This window comes from Falco cherrug, chromosome 9 (genome assembly GCF_023634085.1).
Source record: "Falco cherrug isolate bFalChe1 chromosome 9, bFalChe1.pri, whole genome shotgun sequence".
In the NCBI taxonomy this organism is placed as follows: Eukaryota; Metazoa; Chordata; class Aves; order Falconiformes; family Falconidae; genus Falco; species Falco cherrug.
The window spans coordinates 49,013,284-49,035,569 of record NC_073705.1 but is presented as its reverse complement, the minus strand read 5'-3'; the positions used below and the strand labels follow the sequence as shown (position 1 = coordinate 49,035,569).

The window sequence follows — 22,286 nt, the reverse complement described above, 5'->3', positions numbered from 1 at the left end:
GAGAATGATCTAAAGAGTCCACATCAAGTCAAATATCGAGTCAGATTTTCCTCTTAGGAATGAAGGATACTTCCATTATTTCCTTACATTGAAAAATTCATTGATGAAAAATTTTAAAGGAAACATGAATCTGAAAAGAACCATCACTAGGATATAGGATACTAAGTAGATCACTTTCTTAATCAAAACTCTTCTAAGTAACTGCTTACAAGTTCAACTTTGAACGTTCTGCTTTTATTCAAAGTAAAAATGGAAGTCAGACATAAAGGTGATCGAATCTCTAAAAAGAAAACTGTAACAATTTGGTTATTTGTTACATAAAGATTAAAATAATTATGTGGGTGATATTTATAATATCTCTTCGGCAAATATTTCACAATTAACTTTTTGAAAAATACCATTGTCCAAGAAAACAGTATTTTAGGAATGAGATCCTACAAATAAAGGAAGGGAAGAGTCTAGTCCTTTAGTAATAAGTGAAACATTTCCTATCAGGAAGTGACTGGATTTAATTGACAGGGATGCCAAGTTAGTCATTTGTCTGCTAAATAAAATCTCAGTTTAAGAACTGAAATTTTCCATTAGTCTCTACCACGCATCACTGAAAGGGTACATATTCACTTTAAAGAAAAATTTTCTATATACATCGTGCAGTACTAGGGGACAACAATTCAAGCTGGTGGCTTGTAAAAAGTAGAAGCATTGAATAAACAACAGATTATTCTTAATGAAGGGGAATGGAATTCTCACAATAAAGAACCTTCATTCTTTCCACCAGGAATGGTAATTTTTGTGATTTTGTTTAGAACCTTTCTTGAAAGGTGAGTTCAGTAGTGCTTCTTACTAAGAACAGTCAATTCCGATTGAAGCAGCTGTACTGCATCACAACTGTGCCCATATTTTGTAATGGCGTATGGTGCAGAGATGCCCAAGTTTGTGCCAGAACCAGAATTAGTACAGCAGCAACGCAAAGCAGCTTAATTGGCTCTGCTGACATGTAGGACTAACTGGTCTGGGGGATACTACGCTAATGAAGCTGCACTGTTTTCTGAGCTCAGATCTCTGCAAACGGTATGCCAAGTGCAATGCTATTTTATGTAGTACTAGACTGGGAGAGTGTCGCTTCCAGTGATGACCTGGGTTCCATCAAAATGCTTTAGTTTACCCTCCTCTCAACAGCTGTGGTGGCACTCATTTTGCCCCTAGTCACCTTCCCTACACCATGAATATAGCACCGGGAGCGATGGGTAGTACCTTCAGTACGAACCTTACTGACTTCCCCAGTGTCTTCCACTAGAATTAATCACGACACACATCCTTGCGTGAAAAAACTCAGCGGTCTTTCCACTCTTTCCCCTTCCTTCGCTATCTAAGAAAGTGGTGCTGTTATTCCCATCTTTCTTGATGCCCCTTACATATGAAGTCATGTGGGATTGTGGAGGTATCTGCCACCGCATCTGAAGATCTACTAACAGATTAAAAGCCTTGGCTGAACAGATCACTGGCATTTTGGTTTAGACAAATGCTTACACTAGTACTCTTCAGCTTTGGATTGAAGACACGATTTTTTTGTCACTCTATGCATAAGATCAAGTGACAGCTAAGTGTCCGTGGCACTGGTGGAATACAACAGCTATGGAATGCATTGTCCAGCGAAAGCACGCCGCAGTGTATGTCGCTATCTGTCTGGTGGGTGTGAGCACTAAACCCTGGCTGTCTCCACTGCTCCTGGCAAAGCTATAGTTTCTGTTCTTCCAGTTGTTTTGTTGAGGATATCACAAGCCTTCCTCTCACCACACCTTCATTACTCACTGTTTAACCAAATTCTGAAATGAATTACTTTTACTAATCATGCACTTGGGAACCTTAAATTGACGGATATATTGCTACAGTTGACTCTACATTGCTGAAATGTGTGTCAGGTCAGCTGCTAATACAGAATAAAGCAGAATTTTCCCTTCAGGGATATATCAGGGGAGTTTCTAACCTGAATTAAACTACTAATAAGTATTAAAAAAAGAAAAAAAAAAAAAAGACAAAGGTGTGTGAGAAGTAGGGTAAGAGTAGCAGGAGAAAACAAAGGCAAAGTGTGGAAGCAGACTATACTAACTTGAGGCTGCTGAATTTAAACTGCAGCTGGAAGTACGATGTTAGCTGAAAACCCAGAGAAACCTACACTTAAAACATTTTGCTATCCCCGCTCGCAGAGCAGCCAAATAAGCTGGTAGCAGTACATAGATTAAGCGGCCTGCTGAAACCTTAACCATGTCAGAGAAATCTCCCACGTTGTTAGTTTTGTTCTCCTTGATTAAAAACAATTTAAAAAGGTCTCTAGAATGCAATGCCTAAAAATCATTATCAAATCCATTAGTTTTCCAAAAGAAAACTGCCCAAACACATAGCTGTATTTTGTTGGTCTGAAATTGAAACAGGTTTTATTCTGTTTGACACTTTCGACCTGGATACGTTGGGCACCCAGAAGTTTTGCCCTTGTGTTTCAAAAAGTTTTTTAAAAGGTCTTTAGAAAATCACTACCTTACGTGCTTCAGTAGTGACATAATAAAGAAAAAATTGCTAAAACTAATGAGAATGCTCACTGCAATGTTAAGAAGGAAAAATCATTGTCGTCCCTTTCAAGGGAGCTCAAGACAGAGCTTGAGTTTTCCCACCACTTGGCTCTTCTCCACAAAGAAAATCTCTGTGTTAGTTACTTGTGTTACGTTTGACACACCGAGGCTACAAAGGTATGGCTTGAAATGCACATGATATAGCACTGATAAGCCAGGACTTAATGCCTTTTGCTGGTGCTACCACCTACCTAAATATCAGTATGTACAAACATCAATGGTGAAACGCCTAATTTTCTGAGCCACATAAGGATTGTTGTAGAACATAACCACTGCTGTTACAGACAGCTAGGCTGGCTCACGTGGGGTGACTCCAGCATACTCTCCTACCTGCTGCAGTAACAGCAAGCCGAAAACTACTTGGGAGAAAAGCTGCACATATGTAGTCCTACAGCTTTAAAATGCTATTGATACTTTAGAATATCATCCTCCCAAAATAACTGGATTCATCAGAGTAATATTCTATTAAGTCCCTTTTTATTGGTTTCTTACGTGTTAGGTTACCAATTTGCCTGTTAACGCCACTGACAGTGTCCAGCTTGATACAAAAGCAAGGGTGATGTACGAACGATCGCAGAGAGGATATTTCTAGTTACACCAGTTTGTATCAAACCATCACATACCTCAAAAGGTCAGGATGAAACTTTCTATTGCCTGGCCAAAACTGCAACACTATACAATAATGTTGGTGTAAATCTAAAAAAATACTGACATGCTTTGCACGTTTTTACTGGCTCACCTTGTCTTGGGAAAAATCTATCGAACCGAGGAGTTTGAAGTCTGAACAGATATGCAATATATAATGCTCATACTAATTCATTCAGAGTTTTTCAGAAGCGTTCCAAGTCAGTCTCCTACGACACTTTTTTCCTCCTGCAAACTAATTTTTTGGTGAATATTCTCACGTATTTGTTATCCTAGTCTGGAATTTGAGCCATTCTACATACACCCAATGAACATAAAAACAACCATTTTATAACAGTATGTATAATCTCAACACACAGAAGTAGTTTTTCTCTACATTCTACAGATGCAATGTGACTGCGTTCAATCTGTAAGATCTTTTTCCATTTTATATAAGATTTTTTTTTTAATATAAGATCTTTTTCCCATTCTTGAATTATTTCAGTAGACCAAGCACTATTATAAAGTTCTTCGCGCTCAGGTGATGAGACCAAGCGCTGATTTGAAGTAGATGAATGGAGCAATTTAAAGATGTATAACTGCTGCAGGAAAGGAGGGTAAGGAATATGTACTAGAATACTCACTTTGACGAATCTATGAAGTATATTACAAGAGCACCAATACTAAGAGCGAAGACTAAGACAACCTAGAAAAGAAAAGAAGAGATTCATTATTAACAGTGTTGAAGTGAAACTTTTACACACAAAAACACACAAAGACAATAAATCATAACCTAATGGGTTTTTATTTCAGCTGTCACTTTCTTTAGAAAGCTACTCCTACTTTAATTTCAAGCACTATATATTTTCAAAGAATGCTTTCTTGCATTGAAAAAGAGACACAAAGAAGTTGAATCCTAGCCTAGGGAAACCCAGGATACAATTAAGTCCTAGATCCTAACCTCTGCTAAACTATATTACTTAATTTCAAGTGGCAAGCAACCCTACTGCATGACATTCAAATCACACTACAGCTTTATCAGACCTATCCTTGAGAACTGTACTGAGTTTCTGCTCATTTGTATGTAAACCAGGAGTGATGACAGATTAAACTGAATTTCCATTTCTGTATGTGGCTGTGAAATCCACTGGCTAAGCGTAAGGCTATGTAAAAATGCATATTTATTCTGTACTCCTGTCCACTGAGACTATAGTTAACTTTCACACAGGTTAAAACAATCGCAAGATGCAGCATGTCTTGATGCAATGAATATACAACCCAAAAACCTTGTGGTCACGATGCTTCCTCCTCTTTAAATCTTTTAAAGTTCTTGAATGGAGTAATTTTGTTAGGTCTAGTATCCAGCCCTTATTAACAAGGTAGAACTTGCTTTTCTGGCTAGGTCCAGCAGAAGCTGGATTAATCACAATTCGTCTGTCTCTAATTTCTTTTTTCTGAACGTAAACCCAATACAACTGTCTGTTCTACTGGCTACCAAAGATTCTCCAACTTTGTGGGAAGAAGCAGTTTCACATCCTACCCAGAGCAGGTCTGCATCTACACAGGACGGCGTAATTCGAATTTTGGCTTGAGGAATCATGAGCTACATAATACTTCGCGTACCCATAGTGACTTAAATTTAGGTTATTCTTACTCTGGGTTTCTGTCTCCTGAACAATGCCATCGGCTGGGTAATTTAGAATCCGAAAACATGAACCCAATAAGCTATTTTTTGTATCCTAAAATGCAATTGTTCTGGAAGAAATCAGAAAAGATTCCTGCAAGCTGCACTGAGGATGGGAAACAGATGGAAAAACTTGTCTCCTGCAACTCATCTGAACTGCTGGTCTACAGAATCAAAACAAAATGTCCCTTAGTCTTATGGCAGGCATGTCTCGAGTAGCTGCATAGAAGTAACATCCCTTAAAATGAACTCGGAGAACTGATCACTTCAGGATTGGGTAAACCAGCGTATTAACTACGGGGACACGCAGCTTCTCAAACTACCAGTTAAAATAGAGCTTCTCTGGTCAGAAATGGCTAAAACTTAAGAAGCTGAACAGCCACATGTGAAATAAACTAGTTGTGTCATTCCAGTTCTGACTGAGCAGATCTATTGCTGTGTATGAATACCAAAACTAATGCATACTACCATCACTTTTGCTACTTTTCTTGACAATCTTGACTGTTTGAGTAACAGATGAGCACTGAAACAAAAATATCTTCATTCAATACATGCTTCAGACCTTTTTCTGAAGCTGTCGTATTAGGAAGGAGCCTGACAGGCATAGCTCAGACAACACGAGGATCATGCAGTTCTAAGTAGATTTACTGAAATAACAATGTAGAAGTTTCTTTACTCTAAGCTATCGTTCAATGCTGTAATGACAGTATCTGAAGCAAGGTTTAATTATATAACCAAATTCTGGTGCTCCACAGGGCCAAAATCAAACATGCATATATTTTCCAATAAAAGTAAGAAACTCGTTAATTTCTCAATATTATATAATTACTACAACTTGTCAAGAAATTTTATTCAATTGCTTAAAATTCATTTTTCATGCCTTTTAGATCTTGCTGACCATAACTTTTTGCTTTGTGAATGTCCGAGAAACAGCATTTTGCCTGGAGTACAAATACCTGTTGTCTTATCACCCAAATCAGTGAGATCTGAGAGTCAAAAACAAGGTCTGAGGCATGAAACACTTCAAATAACATTTTTACTACCTACATCTAATATAATCTTAACACCTAGAGTTCAAGTCTTCTTTCATTAAAATAGACTATTGATCAGATGTGTACAGGTGTTGTAAGGTGAAATAAGCTATTAAATTCATATCAGCTGGTAAGAGTCTCACCATCTCTAAGAAACTAATGTGAAGAATAGAACTTGTGGACAATATACCCTAAATTATGATGAACAGTGATCCCAAGGCCCAATTTTCTCTGAACTAAGTTACTGAGAATCGAATTGATAGTGCACACACTGCTCCACCCCGTGCAGTATTCTAATCCACACGCAATCAATGTTTGGATCTGGATCAAATCCGCTCCATTGCCTAGCTCTAGAATTATTTATTACCCATACATTTGAGCAAAGTCTTTATAAACATATTTTTTTAAAACAGTTAACCAAGGCGCTGAGGGTTCTGGGAATACAGTGCTTACATTTTTAGTGAAAACTTTGATTTGACTCAAACCAGTTTTAAACACAGCTATTCTGTTTTACCATCTTCAGTGGTTTATAGTCAAGTATTAATGCTGATGTTTTAGCCTACATTCTGTGGAATCATTTACATATTAATAGCACCATCAAACCCACTATTAAATTCAGGTATCTCCTTAAAAAACCAAACAAACAAACAAACAAACACAGACACACCACACAACAAAGGAAACAACTCAACCAACCACCAAAAATAACCAAACCAAAAAGACCAAAGCCAAACTCAAGACAGATTTGCCCTACAGAAGGAATTTTAAGCTGAAGAATGCCAAAATGACCATTTAATGCTGAAAATTAAATTTGAGAAACTAAACTTGCAATCTGTTTGGGACTCTATGAAAGTCTTCTCATTCTTTCATGTTTTACGAAGTACATAAGAAAAGCCAGACTTTTATTTTCCATTTCACATAGCAAGCCTTAGGTTACAACATTTGGTCATTGCCTACTAGCTAAAGAAGTCCTCTAGAACAAAACCAGCGTAACTGTATACCAGCGTTGCACTTTAGTTACACCCAATTCCTTAATAATCATCACTGCGCTACTTAAGTAATGTTATATAGATTCTGGGTAAAAGCTTCCAAGACACTTAAGGAATTTAAATTTTCTATGACAATTCATATAAGTGCCACTAAAATGCAAATATCTATTTTTTGCAAGAAGCTCCCAATTCCCATGCTGCACCAAACACAAAGATGTGTATGTAAAATTACACTATTCCCCTATTGTAATATACATCTGCTTTTAAATGAAGGCTTGTTTTCTCTTCTGTTGCCCTGAAACACATACTTAACATCACAGTTCTTAACATCCCCAAAAATCCCAGAAAGGGCATCAGAAGAGAATGGAATCTTAAACTCCATTTTTATACTGCTAGCAGAGAAACATGTTTTTCCTTTGCTAAGTGACAAATGTACTGAGCTGAATTTGAAAACATCGAGTGTGTGGAAAAAGCAGGGCCTAAACCAATCAGGTTACAGTTATATAAAAATTGGGAATAAAAAGAAAATTAATTCCCTTCTGTGCTATACAAACACATTGTATAGAGTCTTCAGATGCAATTCCCCTATATATATGTGCGTGTGTGTATATATAAATATATAAAGCAAGTTTGCTATATTCCGATATAAAAATCTGAATGCAACCTGGTTATTCAGACCCAGGGAGAAAATTACTGAGTTTAGGTCTAGAGTCTTTGCTAGATTGTCATGGGAGATAACACCTATTTTGGGGTACTTAACTATGCTTGAAGAGAGGTATAAACATATACCAACTGATACCCCAAACTCACCGCGACTAGATTCTAAGGGAGGAAAAAAGCATATATGCATGTGAATTACGGCCTTTGTTGTTACCCAGGCCGTGGGTTGCTTGCTCTGTTTATTATTCCAGTGCATTTGACACAATGTTGCAATTGCTACAAGTCTGTTATAACTTCTCTGTCTGGAAGGAAAGAATCTTTTAATTTCTAGTAGCTTACTGATTGTTTAAGACTGAGAAATGTGAAATGTTATGCTAGCAGCCACACTGATTAAGTACTTTGTATCAAGTTAAAAATAAACACCAATCTGATTAAAGGCAAGTGGGGGAAAAACATGGACTAACTGATGCATATCCTTAAACCTTTCCTGAAAAAAAAAAATATCGAGCCACAGAGTTCAACAAAAAAGGACAATGCTTTTTTGAGGCAGCGAGTCAGAGAAATGGCAGATAAAATCCACCTAAAGAAAACTGTAAAAATGTTTTATTCTCCACTGCTAGCAAGATGCTCCAGAAGAGCTTTGACTGCTCTGTTGCAGTCATACTGCAGCCAAACTTTCTGTATTTACATTAAGGACAGAAAAGGAGGAGGGGGGGGGGGGGGGGGGGGGAGGGAAAGAAAAAAAAAAAAAAAACCACACCTTGGAAATTTTAATAAGGGCGTAGCAACATAACAAAACACGAGGGAAAGTACAGACATTGAGAAAATATTATCAGAATTAAGCTGTGATAATCACCAAGGGGATCAGCCCACCTTCCAGGCCAACATAGCAAAAGGATGACTGATAATCCAAGGGCAGGACGGTTTCCCCTGCAACTGCACTGACCTAACGTCCTGGCATTGAAGAAACATGGGAAAACGGAAAGGCTGTTCACCTTCGAGAGGAGAGCTCTCTAATGAGAGTTCCTACAGTTCCTACCATCCACAACAATGAGTAACATAACGGCTCTATAGTGGGAACGTCAACCCCTCCCAGCCCGTAACATCTGAACACTCTCTGGAACACGAAACTGAATTCACTGACATTTCAAAGGCAAATTCATGCTTATACAATATTGAACTATCCAAACATCATTAATACAAACCATCATAGGACTCAATAGGCAAAGCAAGAACACAGAAGGAAGGGTTATTTACTGTTATATTCCTCTCAACATTAAGTATTAAAATAAGAAGTACACAGTGAAAAGGAAACACTTTCAGGAATCCTGTAACCCCTAACACTTCAGGGCACCGGACAGGCCTTACTTCGTTATCTGATTTCAATCTGTTGTGTATTCTTTTCCAGAATTGTCTGAAACTCTTATTCTAAGGTTAAATTTTTCAACTCCATGGCCACTGTACCACTTAGAATATATTAAGTTGTTCATTATTAATATTTTTAGAATTTAACTTAATTTTAATTTCCACATCCATACAATAAATTCTGTTAATGAGTTATTCGGCTTTTTTCAAATAATGCTTTAAAATAAACCTCTATTAGCTTTTTTATTTCAAATTACTTAAGGAGAACAGAAATTATTTTTTATGACCATAAAGCTATATCCTCAAGGATCCACTAATTCTGGAACACTGCAGTTTGCATTAGTAAGATGTCAACAGCCTGAGGTTTCCACTCACTTCAAATCGGTTTTTATATTTAAAGTACGTACATTTTCAAACCTCCTTTAACCATAAAGACAAACAGAATTTACTTGTCTAGATTTGTTAGGAATGAAAACCTGCATTTCTGAGGAAACAACAGCTGCCAGTTACATTTCAGAAGTAGGAACTACTTAATCCGTGCTTGGCAATCCCAGCATTAATTTGCAGACTCTAGGATACACACCAGCATCTGAGCAATTACTTCAGTTTAACAACAGTAAGACTTGAGCGAGTCTAGACCACAGAAGAGCCAAAATGGCTTACTTAAATTGATGTCTCATTAACTGATTCCCTATACGCAAACAACAAAATTCAGAAAACATTCCATGCAGGCAAAGCCATAAGTGGTAAGAAATTATGCAATGCCGCTGATAAAAACAGCTGAGCAATTAATATCTCTTAGGTTACTATAAATGCAAATGAAGTAAGTGCTATTCGCTATAATGCAATATAGATTCTTTCTCTAAAAATCACTGTTCTGCAGTCTTGGTTTTTTGGTAGCACTTACTTCATTAAGATGTTTTTATTAGAATTACCTTTGCACATATCACAGTGAACTAAAGCAGCTGCATGATGTTAAATTACTCAATTCAAATTATTTCATCCAACAAAAAAAGTCTTCAGAAAGCTGTGAGTTTTCAAGACAAATACAATGTTATATATCATTTTATAGCCATCAATAGCAAATTTCTGTATAGACACTTGTTTTCCACTATAACCCACCTAATACCTGCAAATAAAGCAGGAGTGAGGATCTCTGAAATCCATCAGCAGGGCTTGGTACCACGCTGTGGATGGAGCTGTGCACGGAGCTGTGCACTGGCTTGTCTCTGGGCTTAGGCATGCTGCCTCGTCTCCGGTCTTGTCTTTCTGCCTCTGCTGCTTTGCCTGGTCCCTTCCAGATCAATGTATAAACAACAACAAAGGTGAAAGTACAAAATATCCACCATCTATGACACCATGAATTTTCCAGGGTCTCTTAGAGGGTCATTCTACCTCATTCAGGTTTGCCAGATCATATTTCTTATTTATTAAATGCTCCCTTAACACCTTCCAGGACAACTGCATACAATACCAGCTTCTCTTTAAAGAAAACTACCTGATCATGCACCAGGACTTGTGGGCCACCTTACAAGAACCAACCAGGACATGCAAGCACATGAGGGCTGAAGTGGGTAAATAAGAGAACCAAGATAACACAATAAAATAATGATAAGACAAAATAACATTCCATCCTGTTCCTACCACCAGTAAGTAATAAATGTTCAAACAAGCATTCTAAGAAATGGGGAAATTTCCTGTTGTTTACCTACTATTCACAAATATAGGGAAACAGATTTTGCAGTTAATATACTCCTTGTATAAGAGCCAAGCTTGATGGAACATAACACTATGAAGAAGCAGCAATGATATACGCATTGGTTTGCGATGCGAGTACAGGCAAAGTGCAAATTCTGCAGTCAGCACCTGCTGTTGATGACAGGATACACGTGAACAGCCATGAATCTTAAGGGATACGTCTGCTGGGTAGTATGCTGGCTAGTAAATCTGTCTCAGAGACTTATTGATCCTCCAAATAGTCATGCAGAAATGGCAGGTTGTGCATGGGGATAAAAAAAAAAAAAAAAAAAACACAAACCAAAAACAAAACAACAACAAAACCCACCAACCCACCACATTTCTACTATTTCTTCCACACTCCAACGTCAGCTAGGATTTAACATCCAATTCTAGAAGGAACTAAGCACCTCCAACCTAGACAGTGAGCAAGCTTATCTTTCAGGGAAGTCAGAAAAGGTTGAAGAGCACACAACTCTGAAGCGCCTTTACTAACTCTTAGTTAGTAGTTGTGAGCCTGAAACAATTAAAGTACCAAAGCCAAATGCTGCAACTTTGATAGCCACATTAAAAACTCCAAAACCCAGACTTGAAAGTGTTTGCATGCAAGTTACTTCAATTACATTTTCTGCTTTTCATTTTATTTACCTTTATTATACCACAAGGAGTTAACTGAAAAGTTAATTAGCTGTTAAGTTCCACAGTAAGTGCATTAGTCACTAACATGCATCAGAGTACTGAAAACTTCAGCACCTTTATGAGATTCTTTGCTGTATAACTTTTCCCCTTTGGCAAAGCTCATATAGACTGGCCATTTACCAAGAAAAATCTGAGTTCATTCAAAAGACAAGGTGAAAGGGAGTGAGAAATGAGTATTTGAGAAACCAATAGGCACTAAGGGCTCAGTGAACTTCTCTACGAAAATTCATAGCAAGGATTTAATTTTAAAAACGAAAGGCAGCGGTAAAGTAGGTCAGCATGAGCTCTGGATGATGATCATGAGCAATCAGAAGACTTGGTTATTATCCTTAGTTCTGCCACTCATGTGGTGTGCGACCTAAAGCATATTACCTGACCTCTCCAGGCTTCCCATTCTCTCTGTTGTTTTCATTTGGCAAAGATGGTGCATGTCAACCCATTAGGGCAACAGCTGTCTTTCATGACAGGTGATCTAGTATAGCTGAGCCTCCGCTGCTGCCACAATCATCATACAGAGCCTGAACAGGACACCATGGAACAGTATCAGCACTGCCTATGAGAGCAAAGGGACTTCATTTATTAAAGGGTTTTATTTAAATAGCAAGTTGTCAATATCTCTTTTTAAGATAACCTTCCTGTTTAATTTTCTGGAATTACATTTTTAGCCTCATTAAGCCACTGCTTAGTATAGCAGGATTTTCTTATATTTCTGAAACTAAAATGATGTATTTATTGTAAATACAGCTTAAAAAATACATTTCATATTTAAAGCATCTCTTTTTACAGACTTGCATAATAGTGATAAGAAATACAGAAACAAAATTGCTGGGAGAGAAAACAGAGCAGATACAAAAGAGTTACCAAAAAAAAAAAAAAAAAAAAGAAAGATTAGCCACAGTTCTCGCATATATTAGCCACAGTTCTCGCATATTGAACTTGAGCATGAGAACAGTAATTTGAGTATTAGCTGAAAGGTAGAGGTAAGATGCACGGTAAAGGCCTGGATTGCTGGGAGCCTGCCTGCCTATTTGTAACTGTAGTAAGTAATTAAGAGGTCACCGGGGGTAGAACACGTGACATCTCCAAATAATGCCACAGAAAACAGAATTTGCAAATTCAGCCTGTCTGCCACCAGATGCGCTTTAATCTCTCCCCAATGAGAGATTCAACTTTCTTACACGCACTTTAACAAACTGCCTCTCATTTGAGCAGAGTTCGTGAAACTAAAAAGACTCTTTCTTATCAAAGGGATCCTGGGGAATCAGTATTCCTGATTCAGGAATCAGTAGAGGAGACATCAGGCTCAGGATTATGAAAAATCAAAGCAGGAAATAAACCAAAGAAAGTGAGTCCCTTAACACACTTTTGTTTTCCACACACATTCCCAATGTCATTGGAGAAAGAATTTTAAAAAAGGAAATATCTTTGCTATGTCCTCGTCTGTACATGCTTCTTACACATGTTAATGTTTCAGCTTTATTTTTCTTTCTTTATACAAAGTGATTGTTTTCCCCCTGAACTTTCCACTGCCATATTGACAACAAAATGAAAGTTTCTGTTCAACCCATAAATTGGAAAAGACTGACATTTTCCAATTAATGAAAACAATACAACACAAAACAACCCACCTGTTAATAGTGCTCTGTAGCTTGAGGCTAATTAGGTTTGCTGGGAGAGTGCCTGGCAATATGACCAATTAAAGTTCATGCAACTTTTCCAATTCAGTATTTAATTTCATTAGTCACAAAAAGTGCAGTACATTCTATACAATGTGCCATTTGCTAGAGCTAGATGCATAGCATTATGCGTATGTAAATACCTGTGTGCACACATACGCACATATGTGTGTGTGGTTTTTTCCTCTAATCTAAAAGGTCCTTCTTCCCAATTGCCTAGCAGTCATCTAAATCATCTCCCATTAAGGTCAAGAAAAATAAAATTCCCTTTTTGTATATTGGTAAAAGCATAACAAACTCATTTCCAGTGGATGCATGACTGGCTCTGCAGTCACATGGAGCAAAACAATTATGTAAGTTATCTCCAACCTATTCTTCTCATTGTCCACAGACTTCTGGAATGTCATTTTAGACCTGAGTGACTGACCTGTCAATCAATGAAATCACACTAATTGAAAAAACAAACAAGCTCAACTGCAAAGCCACGCAAAATCAGAAGAACCCAGCTGCTGAGCATGGCCCCCTACCCCACACAACACGGCAGGAGTGCAGCGCTCACGGTGGTGCTCAATAATTCACAGTCCCAGCCCCAGTGCTGGACTTGAGGAAAACCTCTGCTTATTGTGTCACACCCTGAAATGCAGAGCACAGTAATTAATTTTTTTGTTGTTTTTTCTATGTTCCTATGCTTCACTGTGACAGAAGGCTGTTCATCTCCAGATGAAGAACTGGAACCAAATACCTTCAGATGGAACTGCTCTAGTAATACCTCATTCCACCTCTAGATAAAGAAAGTGACTGAGCTGAGATGAAGCAGCAAGTAAAGACTCTTACACTTTCTGGTATAGTGCCTGTGCAAAAAAATCTCCAGGTGTGCATGAAACATCTTGAAAAGCACAAAAGTGCAGTAACATGTGGAAAGAATAAGAGACAAGATATTGCCCCAAAATCATCACCAGAATCTCTATGGTTAATTTAGAAAGTAATCTAACTACAAAGGCTCAACCTGATGGAAATTAATCACCTGAAACAAAGAGGAAATTAAATAAAGTCTTTTACCAATAAAAAGTAATCATTTACCAACAGTTAACCCACCCCTGTATCTGGAATATCGCAATTCAGAACTGAAAATGAATAAACTGTATACATATATATAACACACACAGAGGCAAATGCTTCTTTTTAAATTAAGCAATTTTCTATTTCTTAATTGGAATAAAAAAAAAAGAAAAAGAAAAACAAACAAGCAAAGTAATTTCACTGCTCTCTCCTGTACTTCAAGATCCTGTATGTCTCACCAGTTCCCATCAGCAAATTCACTGAACAACAATATAAGAGAACATCCAAGAAACTGGCAAGGAAAACACAAGATCGAAACCAAAGAATGGTCGTAAAAATGTCAGAAAATTATAATATAATATGGTACAGAAAATGCTGTGTCTTTTAAATTTTGAAATCAGAAATAAATTTCTGGAGATAAGTGTTTGGGGTAGGAAAACACTAGCAAGTGCTCTCTGGAGTGAATGAAGCTGCAAGTGTGGACTTCCTGAGAATTTAGGGCTGGATTGCGCAGGTCATGATGTGTTGCTACGATATTACACATATTAACACTGCCACTAAAGGAACTTCAAAGCTTTATTGCCACATTATAAGAAATGACTAATAGTAACTACATTTCTTTGTGAATGGGTCCCTTCAAGGATTACCTATAATGAAATTAGCACACCCAAATTAATGCTAGATTGTATGGCAGACAAAAGGAATCCTAACATTCCTCAGTCACTTGGACATTAGAGTCCAGCATGCAGCCTACAGGACAGGCAGTCAAGTCCATGAATGTTCAAAGAGGAATTAGAGAAACACTAATTAAAAGAAGTTACTACTTAAGATTTTGTGTTTGATTGGGATGAGTACGTTCATTTACTTAGATTTGCTGTTACCATTCCTAATTTTTCCAAAGAGCAGAACTCCAGAAACAGAAGGAGTTACCTCCCTTTTCAGTTGCTGAGGTTGTTAGTCACAAGAACTCACACACACAGCAAAGCGGGATGCAGCTGTGGAAGTATTCTCAGAAAAAAACGGCAAGCTCTTGGCTTCAATAAAGCCTAGCAAAATTTCATTCAAGAAAAAGACTGAATAAAGAAGAAACAGGCAAATCATTCAGCTTACAAAAAAGAATCTGAAGGCTTGTCAAGGCATGTACTTTGAAACAGTGTGAAAACAAGACACAGCCTTCAGAAAGGAAAAGAATCGCTGCTAAATGCATCTGATTAACTGCAAAACCAGTTTTCTGCTGCAGTACTCAACATTACAGCTCTCCTTCCATTTAACTTCACCTAATGTGGCGAGTTGGGTTTTTTTTTTCTTGTCTTTTGTAATATAAAGATAATTTCCAGAATTTTCATATTTCCACTTGCATTTCCAGAACTACCACAGACTGTAATGATAGCCGATACCTGCAAATGAATGAAGCCTTGTATACATGGGTCAAGTCTAGGAAAATCTATATCTGGTTCATAGACTTCTGCACAGAAGTAGCCATCAACACCACAACTTGCTAACAGGACCCGCCACACCTCCGGAGGGCTGCAGCAGCTCACTGTACCTCAGGCCACTTTGCCTACTCAGTGCTTAGGCACAGCTTACTGTCAACCACACCAGAAGCTTGCTCATGGCAATTCAATAAAATATCAAACACTGGACATCAGTGAACAAAGTCAATGCAAGGAAACCATGCTGAAGAGGAAGGGGGGAAACTACTGCTGGAGTTAAACATCATCTTATTTTTGAAAGCCACTTTTGTGAGCATGTTTTTCTTCCTTTTGCTCTGGTATCGTTTGTCCTTCAGTCATTTTGCCAAAATTGATAGCTTTGATAGCTACAGGAAAGCGTCTCTCCCCATACCAACCTGCTCTGAAGACTGAAAAATTGACTTTTTTTGATCATTAGGAATAAATCTAAACCTACTAAATCACCCAGCTTTATAGCAAAATTTGTGAATACAAAAAGCTGCCTTTAATTAGTGTACGAAACTGTAGAGACAGCAAGTCTGAGCAGTGACTTTAAATTGTAGCACTGACTAAAATTTAGTCATAGTACTGACTTCAGAAAATTCTGTACAAGAGCATATACCTCATTCAAGCTGAAAAAAAGAAAATAAACAGCATAACACTTTTCCAGGGGCTACTTCAAAATATAATAGTAATCAGCACTCTCGATTTCCTGTGGCAACACAAATGTGTGAGCAAGACAGTGTGAGCTCTTTCGGTTTCAGACTACTTTGAACTGAAAAAGCCTGTCAATTAGTTCTTTGACACAGTCATTAATCATGAGATACGAGATCTCTACATAATTAGATAATAAGATTTAGCAATTTCACAGGAGCAGCTAAATCTAAAGTAGGCAATGTTCAGGGTTGTGTTGATCTTGGTTTATGGGGAAGCATTCAATCACGGTAAGAAAGCCATTTTCGACAGGCTTTGGAAATAAACTGAACAAAAGGTCATGTAGCGGGCTTCTGCTCCTTAAAAAAACATGAGCATAAATTTTCCTTTTAACTTATGTAAAATTTGCACAAGTATAGTTATATGCTATGACAGGTGAAATCTTCATTTACAATTTGGTGCAAGGCTGCACTGCTATGGAGGTTTCTGCACACCAGTATTTCAGAGAAAGGCACAGAAGCCTTTGATACCATCAATTACAGACACTGGTGATTTCCCATTCTGTAATCATCAAGGAAATGCTGATGGTATGTTGTGAGTATTGTTAATCGGGAATTATGATTCAGCATCATGTACCAAATGATGAGAAATTCACAAGGTATGAAATAGAATCAAGGAGCTGCAGCTATCACTAAAGACCAATGCAAAAAACAAACTATGTAGGAAGCAAAGCTAAAAGGTTATTTCTGCACAATAAAACCTTTTTCATGGTATTTTTTCTATTTTTTGAGGGGTAAGACTGGAAGAACAGTTTCTCTGTAAGAATGTAAAGACTGATTTATTCAACAAACTTGCTTCCTGCAGATGAATTTTCCTGTGTTGCTATGTGGCTATAATTCTAAAACTGAAAGCTTTTTTATGAGCCTTTTTAATGTAGTTGGAAGATAAAAATCGTATAATCACATGATTAAAGGCTTGCAGAACCAACCTCCAGTGTAACTCTAATAGTCTTGTTTACTACCCTTGCTTTTAAAAAACAGACAGCAGTGACCACTAAATCTGGCCTTGGAACCAAGTGTTACCTCAGCTGACCTTTTCTCTTGCTAGTGACAGCACTGCATCGGGTCCTTTAACATTCGCCCTCTGGTGTGGTGGCTTATGTTGTTCTTTTTACATAACATGAACAGTCTAATTCAAAGCTAACTTATCAGAGACATCCCATCCTCTGGGCCCACAGCCTTTGCATCTTTACCTGGCTTTGCTAGCCTATGCTGTCTCCCATGAGCATCCCCATTCTTCCTACAGACATCCTCTTGTAGGTGGAGACATACACAACTGCCTGTCTTTCTTCATGCTTTATCTGGTCCCTTGAGAAGGTCCAACACTGTAAGACTATAGTATCTATCTGGAGTAGTCTTATTTACAGACATTTAAAAAAAAAAACAACAGAGTGAGGCATGAGGAACATACAACTTCAGCTTATGCTCTGTCTCAAAACTGTCACTTGGTACATAACTTTCCCCTTTTTCTCCATGCTTGCTTCAGCCTGGCTATAGTTCCTTTCTGAGGAGCTACAAAAGCATTTATTCACCAACAAAATTGGACAAACTACCAGGTAATCACATACCTATCCTGGCCAAAGAGATTTATAAGAGGTATTGCTGCAACTCCATGTCTTTATGCTCCTACGCACTTTTAGTTCACAATTTAAAATATTACAGAATGGGCAGAAGTTCAAAGTACATATTGGAGTTTAAGGGTTGGGGTTTTTTTAAGTGTTGCAAGAAAAATATTGTGTCTTGCATCAACTACAGAAATTCTAGAGCAAACTTTGTGAAAGACAAAGTGTTTTTCTCTGAATAACTAACGCAGAATCTGGCTGAGATTCTGGCCAGGTAAATTATGCCTCTGAAGTATAAAGCATCTTCCTTTTTTTTTTTTTTTTTTTTCTTTTGTTTTCACATGTGCTTTCCTTCCCTCCTGAAATTCTACTTACTATTGATCTCTTATGCAAATTCAGTCCTATGTTGCTTTATTCAAAAAACATTTTATTTTAATATAGGTCACGATCTAGAATCTATTCTAGAGCATTGAATTCAATTGAAATAATTGAAGACTAGATATGGGGAAATTACCTTTTTAACACATGCTTTTTAGATGTAAGGACAGTTTAAGGTTTTTGCCTGGGATGAGAAGTTTCTGTCTCTCAGCTGCAGGCCCAGCTCGTTCCCTCCACGGTGCTGCATCACCAGTCCCACCCCTGATGCTCAGCCTCCCCTAAAGACACTGCTGCTGTTCTCTCTCAGCGAAGCAAAATATGGCAGGTGAACAAGATGGAGCATCAGCGGTGGGTGGGCTATTTGATCTTGTATCAAACCAAAACCTCATCAAGCCCTGGGCTCTGCCAATAATCTCCCCCCTCCGCTGAGCCAGCTCACTGTACATACAGCCCCTGCACAAGACTGAAAAGCAGGGAAAAAACCAAGAAAAGAATCAACGCAGTCCAATTACACTCAGAAAAATGCTCATACCAAATCTACAGATGATAAATATTTATACTCTGGTGATGACACTGCACAAGAACAAAGACTATCAAGTCCTAATACTAATAAATAATTTGTTTTCTCAACAGATTGGCTGACAAGCTTCCTCTCTGACTCCCAGACAGAGCTGGAAGAAAAAGCTTTTAGCGTTCTTAATTTCAAACAGTAAATAAAACTAAAAATCCTTTTGCTGATTGCCTAAAACCTCAGAACGCGCCTCTGATCAAAACAAGCTTTTGACAGAGCCCTGTGGAAGAGCGTGCCAAGGCCCCCGAACACCGCTGAGTCAGCGAGGAAGCCCACCTACTGATACATTACCGTGCCTGCCAGCAGCACTGAGGCAGACCTTGGAGACCTCTTGTTTAAGCAGCCTCTCAGTTCCCAGTCTGGTTTGTTATCCTGGTTCCAGGTATGTTAAACACCAGAAAGACCAAACACACATCCCTATCTGCTTATATACCCGACTGTAAAACAGCACCTTTTCCTTTACTCTAAGAGCCACAGCAGGACATCACCCATAACAAGAACACGCTGCAGGGCTGTTCCACGATGCCAAACACAGCCAGGAGGACAGGCTCTCATGAAAGAGAAAAGCCTCTGTTAGAATGGGTACAACCCTTGGCACCGACAAGGCAACCCCGAGACACGTGCTTTGCAGCCAAAAGTGAATTTCTAAAATGCACATGAACAGAGAAAACTTCTGTTTGTTCCAGCTTCTTGGTGGATTAGAAGCAGACAGCCACCGTGCTGAGTATATGGAGCACCTGGTTAGACTCTGTTAATTTTGATCGCTTCACATGTTTCCCCAGAACAAAGCCCTTGCTGTGATTCAACAGTACTTAACCACAGCCCCTGTACTTGCAAAGAACAGCTGTCAGTAAGCCACCTTCTCCAAACCTCCAACCCAGTCTGAAAAAAGGCAAGTCTGTGCAGCAAACATTTTTGAATGGTACTTGCACAGGCGTGTGTGGACTATACGGAGTTAATTAATTATATATCTAAAAATTAAGCTAAACTAGTTGAACAATAGCTTACCGATAATTATAAGTTCTGAAATATTTTATATGGAAGAAGTAGAACAGGAATCAAGTAGATGCATAAAAATAACATAAGCAAACCCCTTCTTCTCCCCATCCAAAAAGAATGATGGCTGAAAAAAAAAAATAATTCAAGTCCTCCTTCAAAAATGTAACATTTTATAAAAATCTTACATTTTTGAAGCAAAGAATTTCTTACATAGAAATGTAACAGATATCAGATCAAAACTTCCTCCATCTTGCCCCAGAATTCTAGATTTATATCTAACCCTTCATTTAAGAGTGCAACAGTTGTAACTCTTTTGAAAAGTTATTTGATTTCCTGCAAAGTACAGGACTCTCTACATTCACTTAACACTCAGGTCATGTTTTGCAGGTTTCATCAACAACATAGTCACTAGAAATGACTGTGTTAAAACTACATGAAAAGCACTCTGATATCCAGGAAAAAAACCAAACAGACAGTATTAATTTTAATTAGAAGCTTTTTTCCTCTATGATTATGGAAAAAAAAATAAAACAACCAAAAAACCCTGCATTTTTTTGTTTTGGTAATTCAAGAGGGACCAAGTGATCAAAACACAAATACCATTTTAAATGATAAAATTCTCAGTCTGTTACCTTGAGAAAACCACTTTTTTTTTTTTTTTTAATATTAAGACCACAAGACTTCTGAAGGAGCTCTTCTAGCCCTTATAAAATCAGATGTATGCTTAAGTTACTATTTTTTGGGAACGCTATAACTCGCTCATAACCAGAGAGGTCTTGGAGCTGCTACATTTACATGTATTTTCAAAAAAGGATTAAACACAGATTAGAAGCATTTCAGCTAAGTTCTTACCTAGAGCTTTGATGAACTTTCAGAAACACTGTCCTCCTCCACAAACTCCTAGGAACACTACACCTGACCAATGGCACATTAATTATGCTCAGTGAAACAAGTATTATTCTTGAAGAAAACCAAACAAATCAAACTAACCTCTTCTGTATTATTTGCATTCCACTCTTGACAGTACCACTTAAAGGTATTTTATCATGAGTCTTGCCAAATTCTATCAGTTTGGTCTGCCATTTCAGTTTATGTCCCTGTTTCCTGAGACATGACAATACAAACAGCTCAGATTTTTAAAAAACAAAAATAAACCACTCTGCTACCATCACAATTTTTTTCAGCCCATCTAGTTATAAATTAAAAGGTAGTAAAATTTGACCACAGTGAATCACTGCAATGGTTGAAATGCATGAGTTTAACATGGAGAAACCTCACTGGTTTGAAGATAATTTGAATATAGACTTCAGCCTGGTAAATGCTTTGGAATTTGTGTTTTTGATCTTGAACGCTATCACCTACTTCTACAGAATTGATTCATTTTCATAGTGCAGTCTATGCAGTAATTTTAAAACAACAAAAGAAAATATTTAAAATTATAAAAGCCTCTGGAAAAGTCACTATATTCAAATTTACCACCAGCTGTATTTATAGCAACAATTTAAGTCCTCCCACCACAGTAAATTAGTGGCAAATGGCTCAAATGGCTGTAGAGTTTTTTGCAACACTTGAATAAAGATTAAAAATATATATGATAATAGCAAGGCACAATTAAATTTTGAATATCTGAAACCTAGCAATAATGCCAAACTCTTTAGGAGAAAAAAAACTATCAAAATATATTGCTTCACATGCTCCATATCTTTCTGAAGAGGTAAATGACCCAAAAAATAGAGAAAAACAAGCACAAAGGTATGGCGGGTTGTAGTGATACTTTCCCTCTTATAAATACCACGAGATGAAGAATGCTTTAACACATATGATTATATATGATGAGTAAATCAACTTGTCCTCCTGGAAATTTTCATACAAAACGTTTGCAAATGTTTAATAGCATTATATTTCCGGGTGTGTGTGTGTGGGGGGGGTGGAAACCCAACAGTTAATCTAACAACACTTTAGCAGAAACATACATATAGAGATAAGAATTTAATCAGAGATGAGAAGTCCATCCATTTCAGTACAGCCAACGATCAGTGGGAAGCGTATTTACCTAAAATGCATGATTTTTTTTTTTTTTTTTTTTAGAAATCACACTACAGTGTGAAATCTCAGGTTTTGAACATGCAGACCTCCACTGCATCTCTCTCTGTTCGTCTTTTCTGAGATACTCTATTTTGTGTAAATAGTTACATACCCTTCGAAGAGGAACATGCCACATCTCCCACAACCAAGTTAAGTACTATAATCAGTCCACACCTGAGAGTCCTCCTTACAGTCTGCTTTCTCTCAGTCTCTCCTCCTTTTACTTTTAAATTGTTATTTTCAAGTAATATGGCTTATCACAAAACATACTAAAAATTTGCAGAACTGATAAACTTTTTACTGCTGTGATTCAAGCTTCTTACCTTTTAGGGTTTGGTTTTGTTTTTGTTTTTTTTTTTTTTTTTTTGTTTAGGTC

At 37.6% G+C, this 22,286-nt stretch overlaps 1 protein-coding gene across 24 annotated transcripts in view; it reads right to left on the bottom strand.

Moving 5' to 3' along the window:
* KCNMA1 (potassium calcium-activated channel subfamily M alpha 1) overlaps window positions 1–22,286 on the bottom strand; it is a 505,772-nt gene that overhangs the window by 265,768 nt on the left and 217,718 nt on the right. For all 24 annotated transcript variants that reach the window (XM_055720090.1, XM_055720092.1, XM_055720089.1 and 21 more), the window contains one exon: window positions 3,896–3,957. In XM_055720090.1, the coding sequence (XP_055576065.1) occupies window positions 3,896–3,957 (62 nt within the window). The remainder of the gene's footprint in view (window positions 1–3,895; window positions 3,958–22,286) is intronic.